Raw genomic sequence first — 19,121 nt, 5'->3', positions numbered from 1 at the left:
CGCGCACCGCGATGAAGAGTGGCCTCTGCTCGCCGCAACTAGAGAAAGCCCGCGCACAGAAACGAAGACCCAACACAGCCAAAAATAAATAATAAATAAATAATTAGTAAATTTTTTAAAAAATGGGGAGTGGTGTACACACCCACACACACACACCCCTACACAATAAGGAGGAGGCTGCGTGGGACGTAGGCGCGAACACTGCGGATTCCGACTGCAAGGCCTTATATGGTTCACTTTATCTGAGCCTCAGTTCCCTCATCTGAAAACGGGGGCTCATCACATGGGTGTATTGTGAGGATTAAATGAGAAAACACATATAAAATGCTGGCATAAAGGAAGCACTCAATAAATGTTAAATAAAGTGGGTTTGTTTTTATTTTGAATCTGTCAAAGGGCTAAATGGGGTCAAAGACCAATCCGTCACTTCAGTAGAAGGCCTTACTCCCAACGCCAGCCATGCAAGTCACCCTCCAGCCAGGCCCCAGGGCAAGAGGCTGCTGAAGCTGTAACCCTGACAGCCCCAGGGTGGGTTCCAGGGCCCCTCAGCTCCCAAAGGCAACAACACTCCGCATCACCAAATCCCAGAAGAGCTGGGTGTTAAGTACAGATTAAGTTTCCGTTTTTACTTAAAGATCCTAACTTCTGGATGTTTATTTTGGGGATGACAATGGTGGATTAAGCTACTTTTAAGATGTTACAAGTTGAAGTCTTTCCTTCCCTTGGCTGCTAAAGTTTAATTCAGTCTAATTATTTCATATGGCATCAACTATAATAGTTTCATAATTTCTAGTATATTAAGCACTTAATATGTTGTGTCATTTGAAATCACATATTAAATTCAGCAAAGTACATTTTAATGAGAGTTAAGTGGTGTGAAAATATTAATACAATGTGATGGTTCATCTTGGTGCTCATATTCTGTAGGTCTGTTCCTGATGCACAAACGCCTCGCTCACCAGGTAAGGGAAAGCACTTAACTGCCTGGGGCTCAGATGGGTGTCTGACCAGACAATATTCCTACCTTTTGCTGTACAGCACTTTACAGTGGGATTTCTCATTGTGTCTCACGACCCTGTAGAGCAAGCAGGGAAATCCTTACTTCCATTTTAGAGACGAGGAAACTGAGGCTCATTCCTGGGACATCACACAACTCTTCTTGGCTCAAAGCCACTGCAGTTTTTCCCCTACTCCACCGCTGCTATCAGAGTAACCTGCGGGGGTGAGTAATGTCTGGACTCTGGTGCAGCGAGGATTTGGAAGGGGTATCACACTTCTCCAACCCTGTAACCCCACGTAGAGAAACTGACAGAGCCACAGAGAAGCTGGTCAGCTCTGTACTTGGACTTGGCAATTCTTTTTGAACACTCTTTCAGAGTGTACGAAAATCAGAGTGAAGCCTTAAGATAGCAACAACTCAAAATAATATGAATTTAAGGCAGCAAAGAGAGAGATTTGAGAGAGAGCTTCCTAGAACCTTTCAAACTGTATTCCCAGATTCCTTCTGGGTACAAAGTTAGCATTTGGAGTCAGAGAGATCCGAGAGCAAATTCCAGTGTCACTGACTAGCTGCGTCACTTGACCTCTCTAGCCTTAGGTTTTCCCCATCAACAAATCAGGAATAATAAACTCCCCTGTGCTTATCTCTCAGAGACATTAAAATGAAACAGTACATCATAAGATCCTGTGCTGATCTTAGAGGGCAGGGACTCATACTAAGCTGAGTGAACAGGAGTTAGTCAGTCTATGTGGTGTCCCTTCCCAGCAAGGTAACTGCAATTTTTTTTTTACTTGTATTTATTTTTGGCTGCATTGGGTCTTCGTTGCTGCGCGCGGGCTTTCTCTAGTTACGGCGAGCGGGGGCTACTCTTCTCTGTGGTGCGCAGGCTTCTCATTGCAGTGGCTTCTCTTGCTGCGGAGCACAGGCTCTAGAGCGCAGTCTCAGTAGTCGTGGCTCACGGGCTCTGGAGCGCAGGCTCAGTAGTTGTGGCGCACAGGCTTAGTTGCTCCGTGGCATGTGGGATCTTCCCGGACCAGGGCTCAGAACCGTGTCCCCTGCATTGGCAGGCAGATTCTTAACCACTACATTACCAGGGAAGTCCGTAACTGCAATTTTAACCAGGGCCTTTGGTAACTCAAACCCAAACGACTGAAAACAGTGCCCATAGTAGCTCAGTAAAGGAGGAAAAAAAAAAAAAAAGATCTATGAAAAAAATTCCATTGTAGCTGAAACTGTCCCCGTCGTAGCTAAAAAAAAGGAAACGGAGCCGTCTCATGCCCTCCCCCACCCCTTGCTGGGCCTTCAGGGCTCAGGAGAAGGCGATGTATGGTTCAGCAGGTCCCAGACCCTAGGTCCACAACAGCCCCTGTGGACTGTTCCTGGGATCCTCTATGCCCCAAGGATGACCACCATGCTGTACTCTTCTAAAGCAGAAAACAGAAAGTGTTGAATTTTAACATTTTGCTAATTATAGTCTTGAAAAAGTTCTTCATTTACCTAGTTACAAAAATCACAGCCAGTCAAAGGTGACAGAAATATTAAAGATCGTCAGTAGGGCACTTTCCTCACTGGGCAGAAGATAAAACAGGACCAGAGAGGTCCAGGGAGTTGGTCAAGGTCACAAAGACAGGTGCAGGGAGGAATGGGAACTAAAATTCAGATCTCTCACCTCTATACCACAACTGCTCAATAAGAAAAAACAAACAGAACAAAAACCCACCTGGCTCAAAATAACACAAGCTCAAGTAGCCAGAAACAGCAAACAACCTGGTCCATCTCCTGCTGGTTTCCGCAGTAAGCAGTTATGAACCCACAAATGTACCTGTCACCATGACATGTCTGCGCATCAACTGTGTCGAAAAGGCTCTCCTAAACAAATGAAGAAAAACGTGGTTGCTAATTGAAGATTAGCATCATCTCCCATCAACGCTAATACGTTTTTTGGCTATTTGCAATTCCCTTTTTTAAATCTAAGGGAAACATCATTGCCCAAATTAGCTCTTTTCACTCAATAAAGGCCATATTAGCATTCTGAGGTTTGTGTTTGCTTACCGCTTATTTAGAGAGAAGTCAGATGAGAAGTTGGGCTGCCTGCACCTGATTTCCATTTCACTGAAGACAGGTGAGGGGAGGAGCTCCAAAGTCCTCAAAGGCCAGGCCAGGTGCTCCCTGGCTGGAGCTGAGATGGGTTCACAGTATGGAGCCAGACCTCAGCCTGGAGCACCAACTACCTCCACAGCGTCCCCTCCCCTGAAGGACTGGCCCAGATGGGTGAAACTGACTCAGGTGACTCCAAGTTCTTCCTCTGCCTGAAACTCTCTGTCCTGTCCTCTCAGGGCTGCATCCCTATCATCAAGTGACAACTCAACTGTCCCCTCCCTCCTGTCTACCCACTGAAGTGGGCTTCATTCCCCAGCCATGGTCTATACAGCATGTTCTTTCTAGTCTGTCTCAGCACTGAGAATGCTCTCCCCCCTTGCTGGAATGGAAGCTCCATGACCCCTGCTGCCCCAGCGCTCACGTCATAGGTGCTCTACAGTTGGTGAAGAAATGAAGGCAAGAATGAAAGTCTGAGCTGATAAGACCTTGGGAGTATTGCTTAAGAGGAAAAGGGCAGACTACGCTCCTGGTCCCAAATCTTTTCTCTCTCGAGTTCCACTGTGAAGAGGAAAAGATCAGTCTTTGAAACCAGACTTGCATCCAAATCCCAACTTCTTTCACCACTGGCAGGCTAAGTTTGGCCTTGATAGTTTAACCAACTAGAGGCTCAGTTTTCTAACCTGCAAACTGGCCGGGGAGGGCACTGACCAGGTTAAGTGCCTGCCCCAGGACTGGATCAAAGGGTGGTGACTTTTCCCAGACCGCCACCACTCCCAAGTCACTCCATGCAAAGCCTGGGCCCCAAAGAGGACACCCTCCCTCTTCCCCTTGGCTTCAAATGGCGATGGTCCTGAGAGTCCCCGGGGAAGCAGCAGCAAGTCACTGCCGCTCCGGAGCTGGCGCCCACCGCCGCCCCAGCCCCGCCCCTTCCGGTTCACGGTCGGCTGCTCCAGCCCTCACGAGGGTCAAGGGCCTCAGTCCGACCATCGGTTCGCAAGCGTTTCGGGGTCCCGGACCGCACTCCTGTGGGGACCTCATTGGCACCACGGGCCCTCGTCCCAAAAAAGCATTCTAGCCCCGCACACGCCGTCACGCCTAGTTGGTGTTCCGCAGCGATGCCACATTCCCCTCCGCCGCGCTGGGAAGACCCCAGGCAGATCCTTGCGCGCTCAGCCCGGCCGGCGCGGAAGAGGCGCGCGAGCACCGCGCACCACGTGACCGAGCGTGTCTCCCGGCGCCTTCCGCTAGGCGCGCACAGGTCGGGCGGGCCGAGGGCCAATTTCCCATGGTCCCTTCATTTACATATAGAATGTTAGAAGGTTATGGAGACTGTTAAATTTAACTTGGCCGTAATCACAAAGACATGAGAGTATGTGTGATACGAAAGGTCAAAACGTCTTGTATACTGTGAAGTTTTTTAAAAAGGGCTCCAGTGTAATCACCATAACCGTAAAAGTTTTTATATTCTTAGCTTTATAAACGTTGCGAGAACGTTAGATCGTTGTGCTCGCTTCGGCAGCACATATACTAAAATTGGAACGATACAGAGAAGATTAGCATGGCCCCTGCGCAAGGATGACACGCAAATTCGTGAAGCGTTCCATATTTTCGTCCCTCAGTTTACCAGGTGCACAGTTTGCACGTTGATGCAAACACTAAAGTGTGGGCAGTCAGATTCATCGCTTTGCTGTGCTTTTCACATCTGGCTCTCGGCCCCAGTCTTCAACCTTTCAAATCTTGCTTCTGCTTCCCTCTGCATTATCCTTAGTTCTACTGTACCTTACACTTAAGGAAATGGCCTTGCCAAGGTTTATCTGTTTCACGTCCAAAACATAACAGGACCTTAGTGCTACCATAAACATAAATTGTACTATACCAGGAACTTGGAACAAGACTGACTCCTCACGCTGCCTCTGAATCTTAAAAAAATAAAGTAATAATAATGCACACTCCTTATTGAACATCTATGGGCCAGGGCCTTCACCGGTATCTCATTTTAATATTCCTGACAGCCCTGCCTTGTGGGTATTACTGCCACCATTTCACAGGAGACACTGAGAGGTAAAGCCACCTGGGCATGATCATGTTAAGTGGCTGAAACAAGGCCTGATAAGACCTTTAGAGGCACAGACCCTGAAAAGACCCAGGTCCTGCCCCCAGGTAATTCAATTGCAAAAAGCAGTCCTAATGAGTAAGATGAGAAGGGAAAAAAGGCCAACAAAGTTCAGATTTCCTGTGATGTGTTTGTCAGCGTTTTTTGAGGCACCAGTTTCTTTCCAGGAGAAAAATGTTGGTGCATATGCCTTGCTGGTGCCCGAGCACGCGCGTAGTCCGCCTGGCGGTCTCTGCAGCCGCTGCGAACCGGGTTGGTCTGTCTCCAGCGGCCGCACCGCTCCCAGGCTCTGTGCTCTCCTCAGTTAAGGCACACGGACAGTCTCGGAGCCCCAGGGCCGCCCCAGGGCAGCGGCGGGCCCTCTCCCGCCGGGTGCTCGGAGCTGCCGAGAGCGTACCATCAAGGATACATTTCTGTTCTCTTCAGTGGAGGTGAAATGATCCTTTCCAGGTAACAGCCGAGAACAGGGATTCGGGGACTTCTCGTTGCGCCTCCTCGGCTCACGGCCTCCAGTTCATGGAGTTAGAGGACAATCTGTGGCTTTCTTTTCTCCCCCCAAAAATGCCTGGTTCCTTGGAGGCCACTTGGGTAATTGGGTGAGTAGTTTTAAAGGTCACTTTCTGGGATGTCCAACGAGGAAATGACCAGGGGTGGTTTGGCTCACTCTCCTTCTAAAGAAACTCGTCATCGTTCGTCCCTCTTCTTGGCATAACCCTGGTCTCAGAGCAAAAACTAGAGAAGACACAAGCAATTCCTAGTGCTGTAAAAGCCAAAGACCTAGCTGACTTTCAGGGCTTTGCACAGTTCTATGAAGTAGGTATCCTTTTCCCCCTCATGTTATAGATGAGGAAGCTGAGGCACAGAGAGGTTCAACAACTTGCCCAACCAATGTCACACAACTAGTCAGTGGCAGAGAAGGGATTGAGACACAGGAAATCTGGCTGTAGAGTCTGTGCTCTTAACCAAACACTATGCTCCCTGTGGGGGCGTAGAGTGGGACGTGAGGCTGTTTAGAATTAATGCAAAGAATATGCAGGTCCAGTTCTGCTTTTGTTGGTGGTCTAAATTCAAGGACAGGAGTCACATTTTTGTAAAGGATCAAAGCTAGACTTTAGATCAGGGTAGCTGGGAATGGGTGGACAAGTGTGTGCTCAGTGACCTTGCAAAATTAGAGGGAGTGAAGGAGCACCCTCTTCGGGATGCAGTAGCAAGAGGAAGAAAGCTTTCCTGTTCTAGGTTGACAATCCCTCACCTGACACCTGCCCCCACAAGACTAATCCTATTGATGAAGGATATTCTGAGCAGTAAGCCTGTGTTTAATTAACTATGCAAATGAGCTTAACTGCTTCCCGGTAGCTGCTGTCCAGAAGCACCTAGGGATTCCTTCCCTCAGAAATTTCCAGCACCCAGATGAACAACAAAGTTGGAACCTATTCATCTAGACATCTGTTGAGTCCCTGCGATGCATTGGGCCCTGTGTTGGAGGTTACAAGGAAGGGCAAGATGTGGCCCCGATTGCCAAGGCACTTACAGCCTGTGAGAAATGGAAACACCAAGGATAACTCAGGGAGGTGAGCACCCTATTAGCTTCATTAACCAAGTGCCACAGGAACACAGAGGTTACTCCCAGGAATCCAGAGATCTTCCAGGTGTCTCTGGCCGACATGTTACGCTGAACTGCAGAGGAAACGAAGGTGGGGATCGACCTACTGGTTTCTCCCAGGGGAGTGAAAAAGCAAGCAGCTTGGCGCTGTTTCCATCTGCTCTTCCAGCTTCGCTCAGTTTATCACCCTGGATTTGCTGGGACAGGTGAAGATAGACATCACCTGCCCCAACGAGCCTCCCCAGAGCCTTCCTCTGCTGAAAAAGGAGTGGGAGGTTGAAGAGGCATGTTTAACTCGTTCTTCACCCCCAGACCTCGGACTCCAGAGCCCGACCTCCTTGGGTACCACCGGGAGCCAAGATGAGGAACAAACACCACGAAAGAACAGCCGGCTCCCCATTCCCCAAGCCCCACTTTTTCTCCCTAAGACAAGGCTCCCTAGTCTGGGGTCTTCGGACGCTGGCTGTAATGCCTAAAATGTGTCGCAAGGTGGCAACGTTGTGGCGAGGAAAAGACTTTTTTAAAATCCTGGGGTTTTTTTTCAAAGCATATTTTCCCTATTAATGTTTCATTTAACTTAATTAGAATCTGGTAAACTAATTAAAGTAGCTACGAGCCCCGCAATCAGCAATAATTCGTATAATTATTGATAATTACATCCATACCAATCGTTTGGTTATTAACATTTGAGGGGAACAAACCACTTCTGAGAGGAATCGGAGCCCAGGAGGGTTTTTGCGAGAGCTTTCTGGGTCGCATCCGCCTACACCTCCAATCCAGAGATTCCGGTCCAGGTGGGGCGCCCTTTCCGCCTGGCCCCAGCTGCCTACGGCTCTTTTCCCCACTTTGTGGAATTAGAAAAGGAAAGGTGAAAAGGAATGTTTGCCAGGTTCCTCTGTGCGGGCCGCAGCGACGCAGTAACTTCCTGCCTGGGTAGTAACTGTTGATCCCATTTTACAGAGAAAGTGCCAGTTCCTAAGAAGCTGTTCCGCCCAGGGGGGAAAGGCGCTTTACTCTCCCAACCCGCGCTCCCCGCCGGGTCCCAGCTCCGCTCGCCCCTGGCACTCCCTAGGGACGCATCTCTCTCTCTGGACCTCAGTTTCACCTTTGGTAAAGTGAAGGACTGATCTGGTTGGTTCCACCCATAGGAAAAGTTCCCGCTCCCTGAAGAGGGTCCTTGTCGGGAGATCGCGCGTCCGAGGCGAGTTCATCCGTCAGCGACACCTCACAGTTTACCCGGCCATTCTCGCAGTCCCCTCTGGGTCTAGCCCTCGGAATAACCTGGGACACGAGGGCTCCGAGCCCCAGCACAGGGTGCTCGGGGGCCTGGCTTCCTGCCTCGATCGCGCGGCGGGTCTCCCCGCCTGTGCCCCTTCCCGGAGGCCCCGAGCGCGCCCCGGCTCGCCAGCTCCGCCCCGGGCCCTCCGGACGACCCGCCACGAAACTTCCCCACCGGCGCAGCCGAGGGCTCCCGGGCCCCTGCTGCTCGCCCGGCGGCTGGGCACAGAACGCCCGCCTCCAGGGTCTCTGCCGGGCCGCCCGGGGACGCGCAGTGAGAGTCCTGGGGTGTCGGGGGGCAGGGTCGTCGGGGCGCGCGGGTCCAGGCTGCGGAGTGATGCCCTGCGCTTGCTTCCTCCCAGAGCGCGTCCACGAGCCGCCGGGGACGGAGGCCTGAATATTATTTTAGAGGCCGAGAAGAGGCCTAGGAAGACTTAAGGGCAAGACACGGCACCTCTGGTAGTCAGGTAAGGAGGGGAAATTTGATACCAGGACCAAATGATTCCAGGGACCGTGCGCTTTTCCCACACTCTCCTCCCCCTCCAAAAAGCGCGCTGCCGTTTCCATCATTTATCTGTAGCCCAAGAAGCGGGTGCCCTGTGGAAACTGAGGCCGAAGGGGGAGGCCCGTGGCGAGGTAAGGCCTCGGCAACCGCGGCCGTCCCCCCCGGATTCCAGCGGCCGGCGTATCTCACCTTCCTCCTTGGGCTCCTCGACGTCCGCAAACCCCGCTGGGATTAAAATGGACGGAGCGTCAAAAACCGCCAGGGCCCCTCCGTCCAGCTAGCGGCGAGGCAGGCGGGAGCGCATCTGCGCACAGGCTGCGAGTCCCCCGCGTCCTTTCCAGGCCTGCCGGGCCCAGGCCCACCACTCCTACCTCGCCCCCGCCCCGCCCCAGAGCTCCAGGGCCTGGCGGACAGTACCCGCGCCTCCTGGCAGTTCTGGTTGAACCTGGGATTCCCGGCAGGGCCCGATTCGGTCTTTGAGCGCCCAGGAGGTGGCTTCTCCGGTGGGGCAGGCGTGGAAATGGGCACGAGTAAACTCTCGGCCCCTGCGAGCGCTGGAGGGAAGAGTCAGAGACCGTGCAGTAGTTCTCATTCTCCGCCACGGCCCAAGGGAGGGTCCTAAACGTGGGGCGGGGGTGGCCTGTGGGGCAAGCTAGGGGTGCCTAAAGGACTGGTGGAGAGATCGGGATGCTCGCTGCTGCCCACCTGAGCAAATGCGGGTCTCAGCCCGGGCGCCCCAGAACCCGCGCTGTGGTCCCCACGTACCACCTGTTGCGCCCGACTCCCCCGCTACCCTCCCACCTCCACAGTCCCGGGAAGTAACAGATTTCTTTTTTTTTAATTAAAAACAAAACAAAAGTCACGGATACAGGGTGGTCTCCCCAATCAGGCTCAAGGTGGTCTCCCTCTCGTGAGTCAGTTGTCGCCCTTTTTAAAGTGCTGTTACATCAAGAGGTTACAACAAAAAAACAGACAAAGCAAAACCCAAGAGGGAATGCAAAACGGGACCGGAAGTAGGTCCAGGAGAAGGAAGCAAATAACTTACAGCATAAACAAGTTAAAGTGAACCCAATACTGAACCGAGAGACTCACAGTACATTTATATCCATTGCACGTAGCCACTTTGTCATTAGGAACAAGAGTTTCAGAAGTGGACGGGACGGGGAGCGCGGGGCCAGCGAAGTTCCTACATTGTATTCACAATTGGGGTTCCGAGGCTGTACAGGGGGGAGAGGCCCCCTCCCCTTTCTTACCCCCTTCGGTCCAGTTAACCCCATGAGGTCCGAGGCCCAGGAGTTCAACCGTGGGGCGAGGTGGTATTTACACTTGGAAACGGAGACGGGGTCCTGGGCGGGGGCGCCCGGGAGGGGGCGGGCGGGCGGGCGGGAGGCTGTATTTACATCGGTCCAGTCCGAATGGCTTGTATCTCGCCTTAGGCCGCCGCGGCCGCGGGTATTTACAAAAAGAGAGCAGCATGGCTTGAGGGCGCGTGGGCGCGGCCGGGCCGGCCCTAGGGCAACAGCGGGGGCTTGAAGGAGCAGTTGCCAGTGCAGTGCCGGGGCGTCAGCATCTTGCAGGAGAAGTGGTGCAGGGCGTCGTGGGCTTCTGGAGAGACAGTCGATTGGGCCATGTTGGGCGCCTCGCCAGGTCTGCGCGGTCCACGGGCTCCCTCGCTCCCCTGTCCGCCCGGGTCTCACCCACCCCCTTCAGGCTCAGGGGTTCTCAAGAGAGAGCATCAGAAGGTGAGAGGGTAGTAGAGAGATCCTGGCTATCCAGAACCACTGATCTAGTTCAACTGGCCCATTTTACAGAAGAGGAAACTGAGGCACAGTAAGAGGGAGGTTGATCGGCCCCAAACCAGATTTGGACCCGGTGGCAGATTTCCCAACGCCCAGAGCTCAAGGGGCTCTTTCTCCCTATCCCACCGTTCTAGCATCATTTCTCCATTAAAATCAATTCCCATTTCCCTCTTCTCAGCTACTGATCTCTGTAGACCTGGCCTTCCCCTCTCACTAGCACTGCCATTCATTCATTCGTTCATTCATTCATTCATTCTTTCATTCGCCTGCACAGCCAGCGCCTGGCACCCCTCCTTCTTTCCCCGGCTTCCGCACCTTTTAATTTCTGCTGGATGGCATAGCGCGCCTTCCTCTCTTGGTCAAGTTCGTTACACAGAGTATCTGGAAGACATAGGAAATAGCCAGTGAGGAAATGAGACCACCTTAGGGCCCGCTGGGGTCACAGCCCGGGCCTCACCCTCTTCTCAGCGCTCAGCTCCTGGCAGAAACAAGTCCCGGAGACTGAGGGAGGGGGCGTCAAAGTTCCAAACTGCAGCTTGGCAGAGGGAGGAAATGGCCTGGGATGGTGCTTAAAGGCAGACGGATCTAACCAAAATTAAAGCAAACTTAGGCATTACTTCCCAGGTAATTTTACGCCTCGATTTTTAATTTAGAAACCATGGAAATTGCCGCGATAAGAAGTTCAATCACTCCATGTAATGATGCCTGCAAGCCGTTTGCTGGGCTCGCTTGCCATTCTGAGGCTAATCAGAGTATACAAAGGATATTATATAAAAAAAATAATTGTTAAATTACCTTCAATTTAAATCCAAATGACTGAGCCAACATTGCGGCTCCTGCCAGACGAGAGGCAGTTACGGCCCGTGCACGCGCTCACCTGACTCCTGTCTTACCTCTGACAATTTGCAGCTGTTGCACCATTTCTTCTCGATAAGCCAATTCCCTCTTCATTTGATCCTGAAAATTATCTGTGCAAATTGATTAAGTGAGAGCTGTTACGCACAGCCCCCTCCCTCGGCCGCGTTTCTCCACTCCCCAGCCGCACCCCACCCCCTCCGTCTTTGGCCTAGTGGGAAACCCCGGAAAAGGAGGGTTCTGTGGCTCCGGCCTCGTGCGGAGCGGCAGCTGCTGGCACTGGGGTCCCGGGCTCAGCCCGGGGCTTGCGGGAAGAAGGCTCTGGTGATGAGGTGGGGCGGATCTGGATGGGGTACCTTTGAGACTCTGAAATTCTCGCTCCAGCTTCTTGCGGAGCTCCATTTGCTCCAGGAGCAGTTTTTGCAATTCGTCTGTGAAGGGGCGAGAGTGGGGGAGATAAAGGAAGTGGGTGGTGGGACTCAGGGGGCCCATAAGGTACCCAGGTCCTCCCCTGGCCAGTTCCCCTGAGACGGGAGTAGGGGAGGGTGGGACTGGATGGTAGAGGCCCTCAACACTCAGTTTTTCCATCTGCATCCAAAGGATTTGGGCAAGAAATGGGGTTAGGGGATTAGGTTGCCCAGGAGAATCAAATTCAGGATAGTAGAATGCATGTTGGACTTCTAGGCCCTGGCCCCAGGCGCTAACCAGCATGGTTTCTGCTTTAAGTTGTCCGTAACTCCCTAAGCTTAGAGGTTGGCCTAGGAAGACGCGTTTACCCCTTCAATTGACAGACTTAATCCCTCCCTTCAATGATACAGACCAGGGAGAATCTGGTCAAAGCCTTGGACCTCTGCCCTGGAAAAATACATATATTCACAACAGTTTGTTTACAATTTCAAGAGGTCCCAAGACCCCAAATTCATGCTAAGAACGCTCATAAAAAGCACCAAGGATTTTGAAGGTAATCACATAGCCTGTAAAATCTGTAATTAGGAAGAGTGGAAGACCATCAGTGCTTCTCTCCCTCCCCACACCAATTTCCAAGCCCAACCCTGGGTTGGGTGGGGGCATGGAGAGGCAATTGGGTGTGGAAAGCCCCGTTGGTGCCCTCAAAAGCAGCTCCAAAGGAGTGGCAGGGGGCTGCCCTGACCACGGAGCTATTGGTATCTGGTCCTCCACATAGGGAGGCTCTCTGAGAAATCCTTCCCTAGCAGGTGCTCAGAAAACACAAAAATGGGAGACAGAGAAGCAAAGTGGGTTAGAAGCTCCTTTCTCTGTGACTCAAGTCACACTCTTCCTTTTGCAGTGGAGCAGCAACCCCAGGACCCCATTCCACAAACAAGGTCCATCCTCACATTATTTAGGGTGGGGTGGCGTCAGTTATGCATTAATTCCAGGAAAAAAACAAAAAAAAACAAAACCCTCTGAGACATTCCTGAAGTAAATGCGTCCTCAAAATCTTGCTATTCAGATGAGGTTGAGAGACCCAGATTGCCCTGTCTGATTGTCCACATGCATCAAGTTCTGAGGATCATTACTCATTTTTCTTTCTCACTGGGCTATTCAGACAGGCCCAGCCTTGGGAACTCTGGGGTGGCTGGTTCCCTTCCCCTGCTCACTTCACCCTTCCACTTCCCGCCCCCCACCCCTACCTCTGTGCCAGGATAATGTGTCCAAGGGAATTATCCCTTTGGCTCAATGAAGACTGATTCCCCTAGAGACTTTTCTTCTCACACTTACTCCTACACGAATAACACCACTTTACAAGAAGGGCCCATTGCCCCCAAGCACAGTGTACCCCCATTTCACAGATTTAACCTCACCTCTGGCCAGGTTCTCGATATCTTTCTCCACTAGTTGAGTTCCCGTGACATCTAGGGTGAGCCCATCTTCGCCTGGGATACAAGGGCAAGTAAGAGGGGTTTTGTCCTGGGTGAGGCCTTGGGAGGGGAGGGGTGAGCTTCCTGGGAACTGTGCTAAGTTGGAAACCTATTTCAGACGCTCTGCCTTTAGAGGAGACAGTTACAGACATCCAGTACTACCCACCTTTCAAGTCATTATTTTAGGGGTACAGCCTTTATTTTAGAGAGTGACCCGCTGGAAGAGAGTGGACCCAGGGAAAACAGGCTATCTTAGGGCAGGAAGTGCCGCTTGACCTGTTTTATGTGGGTGATGGTGTTTCTCATATCCTAGTAAGCCTCCTTCCCTCACGGAAGAGCCCCAAACCCACCAAGGAGGTAAGCAACTCAGGAAACCTGGCCTGAACCTTGCCCACACTATTTAAATATTTATGTGCCAGCCGCGAGAGAGGAACGGCAGCCCCTTAGTCTTGCCGCTGGAGCAGGTGGAAACCTGGGCGACCTGGGGCCCAGCTCCCGGGTGGGGGTGGAGTGCGAAGGTCCTAGGGCTCACCTCTGTCTGTATTTGCGGGACTTGGCTGGGAGATACTCCTTTGGTCTGGATAGGATTTCCTTGTTTCCAAATCGTCGGCAGTCGAGTGATTGTCTTCCTTATCTGGCTCTTAAAGGCAATAAACCGAGTTTCAAGGAGAGGCAAAGAAACCGTGACCCCGATACGGCCAGAGCTGCCGCGGTCGGGGCGCCCGAGCCCTAATTAAAAGCGTCGTGGCCGCCGCTGGTTCCCGGCTGTGCGCCTGGGCTCGCACCCTCAGGCTTTGGGCCGGGCACCCCCTCCCCCGCGCGCGATCTGCTCATCTCCGGCTCCACGCCCCCTCCCCAGCCCCTTGGAAAAGAGCAAAACGAGCAGCCGAGCCCACCAGGGACAAGCGACCTACATCGCGTGCAGATACTGGGGCACCGCGAGCGCGCGTGGCCGCCGGGTCTACCTGCGCCGAGAACGCGGCCCAGGCGGCGACCCTCAGGGTGGCGGCAGCGGGGGAGACCTCTTCCCCGGCCTGGCCTGCCCGGATTTCCGAGGCCCTCAGTCCATTCTCTGAGAGCCACTGGGTCCCACGCGCACGTGCCCCCGCGTTGGGCTGCAGCTACCACGGCACTTCAGGGGTCCCCAAGGGGGTGGCCATGCGTCCCCACCCCCTCCCGGATCCATCCTGACCACAGGGGACCTCTCGGCCAAAACACTTGCTGAATAAATGAGAGGATCTGAAAAGGACGCCAGGCGTGGTTTGTAAAAGGTTTAACCCAGTGCCTGAGGTGTACGTGAGCGGTGTCTGTGCGGTGGAGAGGACGGATGTAAGTCGTTGGGAGTCCTCGCTTAGCTTCCTTTTTCTTTCACTGTTTTTCTTTCCCTCTCCCTCTTTCTCTCATTTTCTCTGCCTCTGTCTTTCCTCCTCTCGTCTTCCCTCGCAGGCCTGCTCTGGTCCCGGCCCTCTGCGCGCGGTCCCCCCATCACACTGCCCAGGGACCTCGTTAGGGGGGCTGGGGGCGTTACCGTGGGCCTCGGGGGTGCAGAGGTAGGAGGCCGCGGGCCCCAGCGCCGCCGCCGCGCTCTTCACGTGCTCCTCCCGCTCGGGCGCGTACACCTGCGGCGGCCGAGAAATGACAGGCGGTTAGGGGGGGCGTTTGGCGGCGGCTCGCAGCAGCCCAGCCCTGCGCCGCGGCCAGGAGGGAACATGAGGGGGTGACGGAGGTGCGCTCGCCCGCTGGACCCGAGCGCCCCGGGCGGCCGTGACGCACGCGCCGCAGCCTTGCGCCCTCGGAGGCCGCATCACCGTTGTGGATTCCTGGTAATTATTAGCGCCCTCGAGAAAATTACCCGAAACACAAAGCGGCTCCCAAGCCAAGGGCAGCTGAAAGCCGCCCCCACCCTCTTCGCCCGTCTCAGCGTCTTCCCTCCCGCCCGCGCCCAGTCCCCGGTATAAACGACGCCTTTCGCATCCGGCTAATGATTCGTTTTTTAATGGACCGAATGGAAATGTACAGGTGTGCGCACCCACTTTCAAGTGCACACCCCCCACCCGAACCCGCGGCCCCGGCAGCCAGAGAGCCCCTCTCCCGCCCCGCACACCTTCTCGACGACAGCTTCCTGCCAACGAACCCTGCGGTTCCTAGGACAGGAATTCGAAGAGACTCGGAAAACTACGAGTTCGTGTGGAGGAAGATTCCGGGGACCCCGTACTGCGGCTTGGTGGAGAGGCATCCCTCTCCTCTGTTTACCGGCTCGTCTTCCCCGGGGCTCACATCCCCATCCGGGAGGGCGTGCTACCGGCCCGGCATCTTGAGCGCTTTTCTCTGGATTTTGGTCCCTTTCCTCCAGACCCATTTTATTTCTACCTTTCTGTCTCTGTGTGACTGCCAGTCTCTGCCTGTCTCCTCCCCACTCCCATCAACAAAAACACAGCACACGCATTCTTCAGGCCTACCCGCCACCCCCACCCCCCGATCTTCCGAAACCCTCAGTCGGGGGTCCCAGCGAGCCCAGCTCCACAGAGCTCCCGAAGCTGGGCCTATCCAGAGCAGCCGGGGCCTCTACTGCTGGAACGCTCGCTCAGAACAAAATTTCCGTCCCCCACCCGGCCAGGGCCTGCCCCACATCCCAGAGTTGCCGAGGGGTAAGCAAAGAGGCGCCCCCAGCGGGGCGGGCGCGGGGCTCACCTTGGCCGGCGCGGGCCCCCCCAGCGGTCCGCAAGACTCTCGCAGCTCATAGCCGCCGCTTGGCGGGCTCCTCTCCGGTCTCCGCACAATGTCGTCAGCCGCCAGGTCCCCAAATGCGGACCGACTGGCTGGGGGTAGACCCGGGGGGCGCCGGGGACGAGGGCTGCCGCCGTCGGGAGAGTCTGTGGGGCCGTCGGCGCCCGATGAGGTGGTAGACAGGGGCCCTGCCTGCTGGTCGCCATCGGGGCCGTCTCCTGTGCTGGGCGCGCCGGGCGCGCCGGGCTCGGCCTCGTCCGGGGCTCCCTCGTCGTCGGGGAAGCGGTTGGACTCCACGTCCACCTCGGGCTCGTCCGCAGTGTCCACGTCGGGGGAGGCGGAGTGGTAGCTGGAGCTGCCCTCGCTCAGAAAGTCCGGGCTCACGTAGCCGCCGCTGGACCCTGCGCCTGGCCCGGGCCCACGGGCTGGCCCGCCGCCGTACACGTCGCGGGCGCTACCGTAGAGCTTGGCGATGCTCTCGGCGTCCTTGACCACAGGCCGGAAGGCCGACACGTAGGAGCCTTTGCGTGCGGACGGCGGGGGCAGCGGGGCCAGCGGGGGCGGCAGCGCCTCGTCCGCGCCCTCCTCGTCCAGCGGCCCGCGGGACAGCGCGCTGGGGCAGCGCTCCTCTGCGACCAGGCCGCCCTCCTTTGTCGGCTCGGCACCGTCCAGGGGCTCGGGGCCGCCGCCACCGGCAGCAGCCGCCGCCGCCGCCGCTGCCGCCGCTACAGCCGCCGCCACGGCTTTGGCTTGGCTTTGCGCCGCTGGGTAGGGCGGCACTGGGAGGCTGCCTGCCGCCGGCCAGAACATGGGAAACGTCGGGTACACAGTGGCTGCGGCAGCCGCCGCAGCCACGGCCGCTGCGTCCTTGGCTGCTCCGGGGGGCTGGTGACCCCAGAACATGGCGCCGCCGCCCGGGCCAGCCCCTGCCCCGGGGGGCAAGTGGCCGGCGCCTGGGCCGCCCGCGCCTGCGCCAGTGCCCGCGCCCCCGCCGCTCCCGGTGCCTGGGCCGCCCTTGGGTTCGCCCGCGCCTAGCACGGGGTCGTCCTTTTTGGGGCAGAGGCCGAAGGCCGTGGGGAAACCGTAGGGATGAGGGAAAAGCGGCGGGGGCAGCTTCTGCAAGAGGCCAAAGCCCTTGCTGGGCACTGGGATCACCGGGTAGCTGCGAACGCCGGCGCCACCACCAGGCCCTCCGGGGCCCGCGGGGCCGCCGGCTGCCGCCGCCAGACCAAGTCCCCGCTGCGCGTGAGGAGGAGGCGGCCCGGGAGGTCCGGCGGCCTCTTCTTCGCCACAGCGCAGGCTTTTGTGGGGCGGCGGGCCTGGGGCCATCTCCGCGCCGCACCCCGGGCCGCCCCCGCCGCCACCACCAGCACCACCCTTCCCCTGCCCACCCGACCCGCCATTGGCGCCGCCGCCTCCTTGCAGCGAGAAGGTCCGCTTGCGAGTGCCACCATTGAACATGGCCTTGACGTCCTCCCAAGCGTGGCTCAGTTCGTCTGTGGCCGACTTGTCACTGAGTTTGAGGTGTCGGCGCCACGAGTTAAAGTTGGCTGCGTCGGGCTGCGTGTACTTGGCGTCGGGTGTGCGGTGCGAGTGGAAGATGAACTTGTTAGGCGAGAAGTACATGCTGCAGTAACCGCACTTGATACACTTGGCACGCGAGCTGTTGTAACGCGCGGGGATGAAGCTGCCACGCGAGCCCCAGGCGCACTCGTGCACCACATCGAAGGCGAAGTTCTCGGGCAGCTTGGGTGGCTTGTGCTCGCCCAGGAACGACTTGCAAAGGCGTTCGGCCTCGCGCTTGGTGATCATGCCGCAGCGGCGCGACGAGATGGGCATGGCCCCGGCCCGACGCAGAATCTCCAGCTGCACCGGTGTGCACTGCACGCACGTGATGCCCAGGGCCACGCGGCGGTTGTGGATCTCATTGTAGCTGTAGTTCTTGAGGAGGGTGTTGGAGATCTGTGCCAGGCATAGGCGCTCCTGACCGTCGATGACCAGAGACACGATAGGCACCCCGTACAGCGACGTCTCGCCCACCTGGTTGGGTTTGAGAGCGCTGGAGCCCGAGTAGGGCTGCAGCTCCTGCTTGGAGTTGGGCGAGGAGTTGCCCTCGCGCCCCGGCCCCAGCTGAGTGGTGAGAGCCTCCATGCCGCCGCTCCTGCGAAACAGAGAAAGCAGAGAGCCGATGAGCCATTTTCAGCGCCAACGCCGCTTGGGCCCGCCCAGCAGGGCGCGCCGAGTCGGGCGCGCGGGGAAACTTGGCAATGGGGAGTCCAAGCTCATTCGCCCCCAGGACGGGCGCCTTTTGTTATTCAGACGCGTGCTGGCACTGGAACAAAAGCCCCCGGGGTTTGGAGGAGAAGTATGGGTAACTGAGACCTCAGGAATGCCCCGGTAGCTAGGAACCTGATCCTCTTTTCGGACAGGGGAGGAAGTGGGGCCCAGAGACGGAGAGTGACTTGCCCAAGGCCACACAGCAAAGCCATTGCTGAACCCAGGCTTGCTGGCGCCCAGATCCGTGCGTCTTCGGCCACCCTCGCAGGCTGCCCTACCCGTCCGGGTCCTGAAGCCCTGACGTCGGGGACAGGCCGCCCCTCTGCTCAGTCGCGCATGCACGCGGGCGGGGGCAGCGCAGGGAGGAATAGGGAGGGGGGAGGGGCGGTCACTGCCCATCTCCAGACAGCAGGGGGCGGGGCGGGGCGGGGGGTGGGGAGGTGGCAAGGAGAAGGAGGAGGGCCTAGAGGCCGTGAGGGAGGCGGGGAGAGACAGAGGCGACCGCTGTTCGTGGTGCTGAACCCGACTCTTTCCAAAGCACGCCGTGAGTGCCCAGCCCCAGGGTTGCCCCCACTGCACCCAGCTCCGCGCCAAGCCGGCTCCCCGGGATAACAGCACTGCTTTCCACAAACACAAGCTTTTCCTTTCACGCCCGGAGCCTCGCGTTCGTTGAGCAGAAAGATTCCGGCTGGAAATATAAACCGTTTTCTTTCCAACCATCGGTGGGATCAGGGTCAAGCAATTCCTAACCACATTTTCTGCATTTTTAGCTGCGTTCCAGACAAAAGCTGATTTCCCTCCGTGTCAGCATGTGGGACGGAGAGGTTCTCAAGGAAGTTTCTCAGAAGCCACTTCTCTTTTGCTTCTAGGCATCCACTCCCTAAGTTTTCCTCCTTCAGATATGCCTTTCCCACTCAGGCCAAATGCAGCCTCTCCAGGTTCTGAGCTTCCTCTTTTGGGGGCGTCTTTTTTTTTTTTTTTTTT

General features: G+C 56.0%; 1 protein-coding gene, 1 long non-coding RNA gene and 1 other non-coding gene across 9 annotated transcripts in view; 1 reads left to right on the top strand and 2 right to left on the bottom strand.

Annotated features, from left to right (window-relative positions):
- Nucleotides 1–4,297, bottom strand: part of LOC102992717 (uncharacterized) — a 42,937-nt gene extending 38,640 nt beyond the window's left edge. For 4 of the 7 annotated variants that reach the window (XR_003681823.2, XR_002892517.3, XR_008618575.1 and 1 more), the window contains exons 1-2: nt 3,053–4,297; nt 2,721–2,869 (exon numbers count right to left, since the gene is read on the bottom strand). This is a non-coding gene — a long non-coding RNA (uncharacterized lncRNA). Of the gene's footprint in view, nt 1–1,024; nt 2,425–2,720; nt 2,870–3,052 lie in introns of all 7 variants that reach the window. The other 3 variants (XR_008618577.1, XR_008618574.1, XR_008618576.1) reach the window with 3 other exon arrangements.
- Nucleotides 4,298–4,603: 306 nt separating this feature from the next.
- Nucleotides 4,604–4,710, top strand: LOC112066277 (U6 spliceosomal RNA). The gene has a single exon (XR_002892523.1). It is a non-coding gene; the product is annotated as a U6 spliceosomal RNA (small nuclear RNA).
- Nucleotides 4,711–10,109: 5,399 nt separating this feature from the next.
- SKOR1 (SKI family transcriptional corepressor 1) lies at nt 10,110–18,349 on the bottom strand. The gene is made up of 9 exons (XM_028496302.1): nt 18,243–18,349; nt 15,825–18,021; nt 14,662–14,752; nt 13,666–13,773; nt 13,077–13,148; nt 11,610–11,684; nt 11,292–11,366; nt 10,714–10,779; nt 10,110–10,204 (listed from the first exon to the last, which is right to left on the bottom strand). Exons 1-9 carry the CDS (start codon nt 18,347–18,349, stop codon nt 10,110–10,112), a joined length of 2,886 nt encoding a protein of 961 aa, XP_028352103.1.
- Nucleotides 18,350–19,121: the final 772 nt, after the last annotated feature.

Source organism: Physeter macrocephalus, chromosome 11 (genome assembly GCF_002837175.3).
Source record: "Physeter macrocephalus isolate SW-GA chromosome 11, ASM283717v5, whole genome shotgun sequence".
Lineage (NCBI taxonomy): Eukaryota > Metazoa > Chordata > Mammalia > Artiodactyla > Physeteridae > Physeter > Physeter macrocephalus.
This window is presented reverse-complemented; position numbering and strand designations above follow the sequence as displayed.

Bases quoted from the DNA above. Each gene is read 5' to 3' on its own strand.
- SKOR1 (XM_028496302.1), bottom strand. From the start codon at position 18,349: ATGGCTTTGCTGTGTGGCCTTGGGCAAGTCACTCTCCGTCTCTGGGCC. The intron at 13,149-13,665 runs GTGAGCCCTAGG...CTTGTATCCCAG, and splicing joins TCCCGCAAATACAGACAGAG to GCGAAGATGGGCTCACCCTA. The intron at 11,685-13,076 runs GTGAGGTTAAAT...GCCCCTTCACAG, and splicing joins TATCGAGAACCTGGCCAGAG to ACGAATTGCAAAAACTGCTC.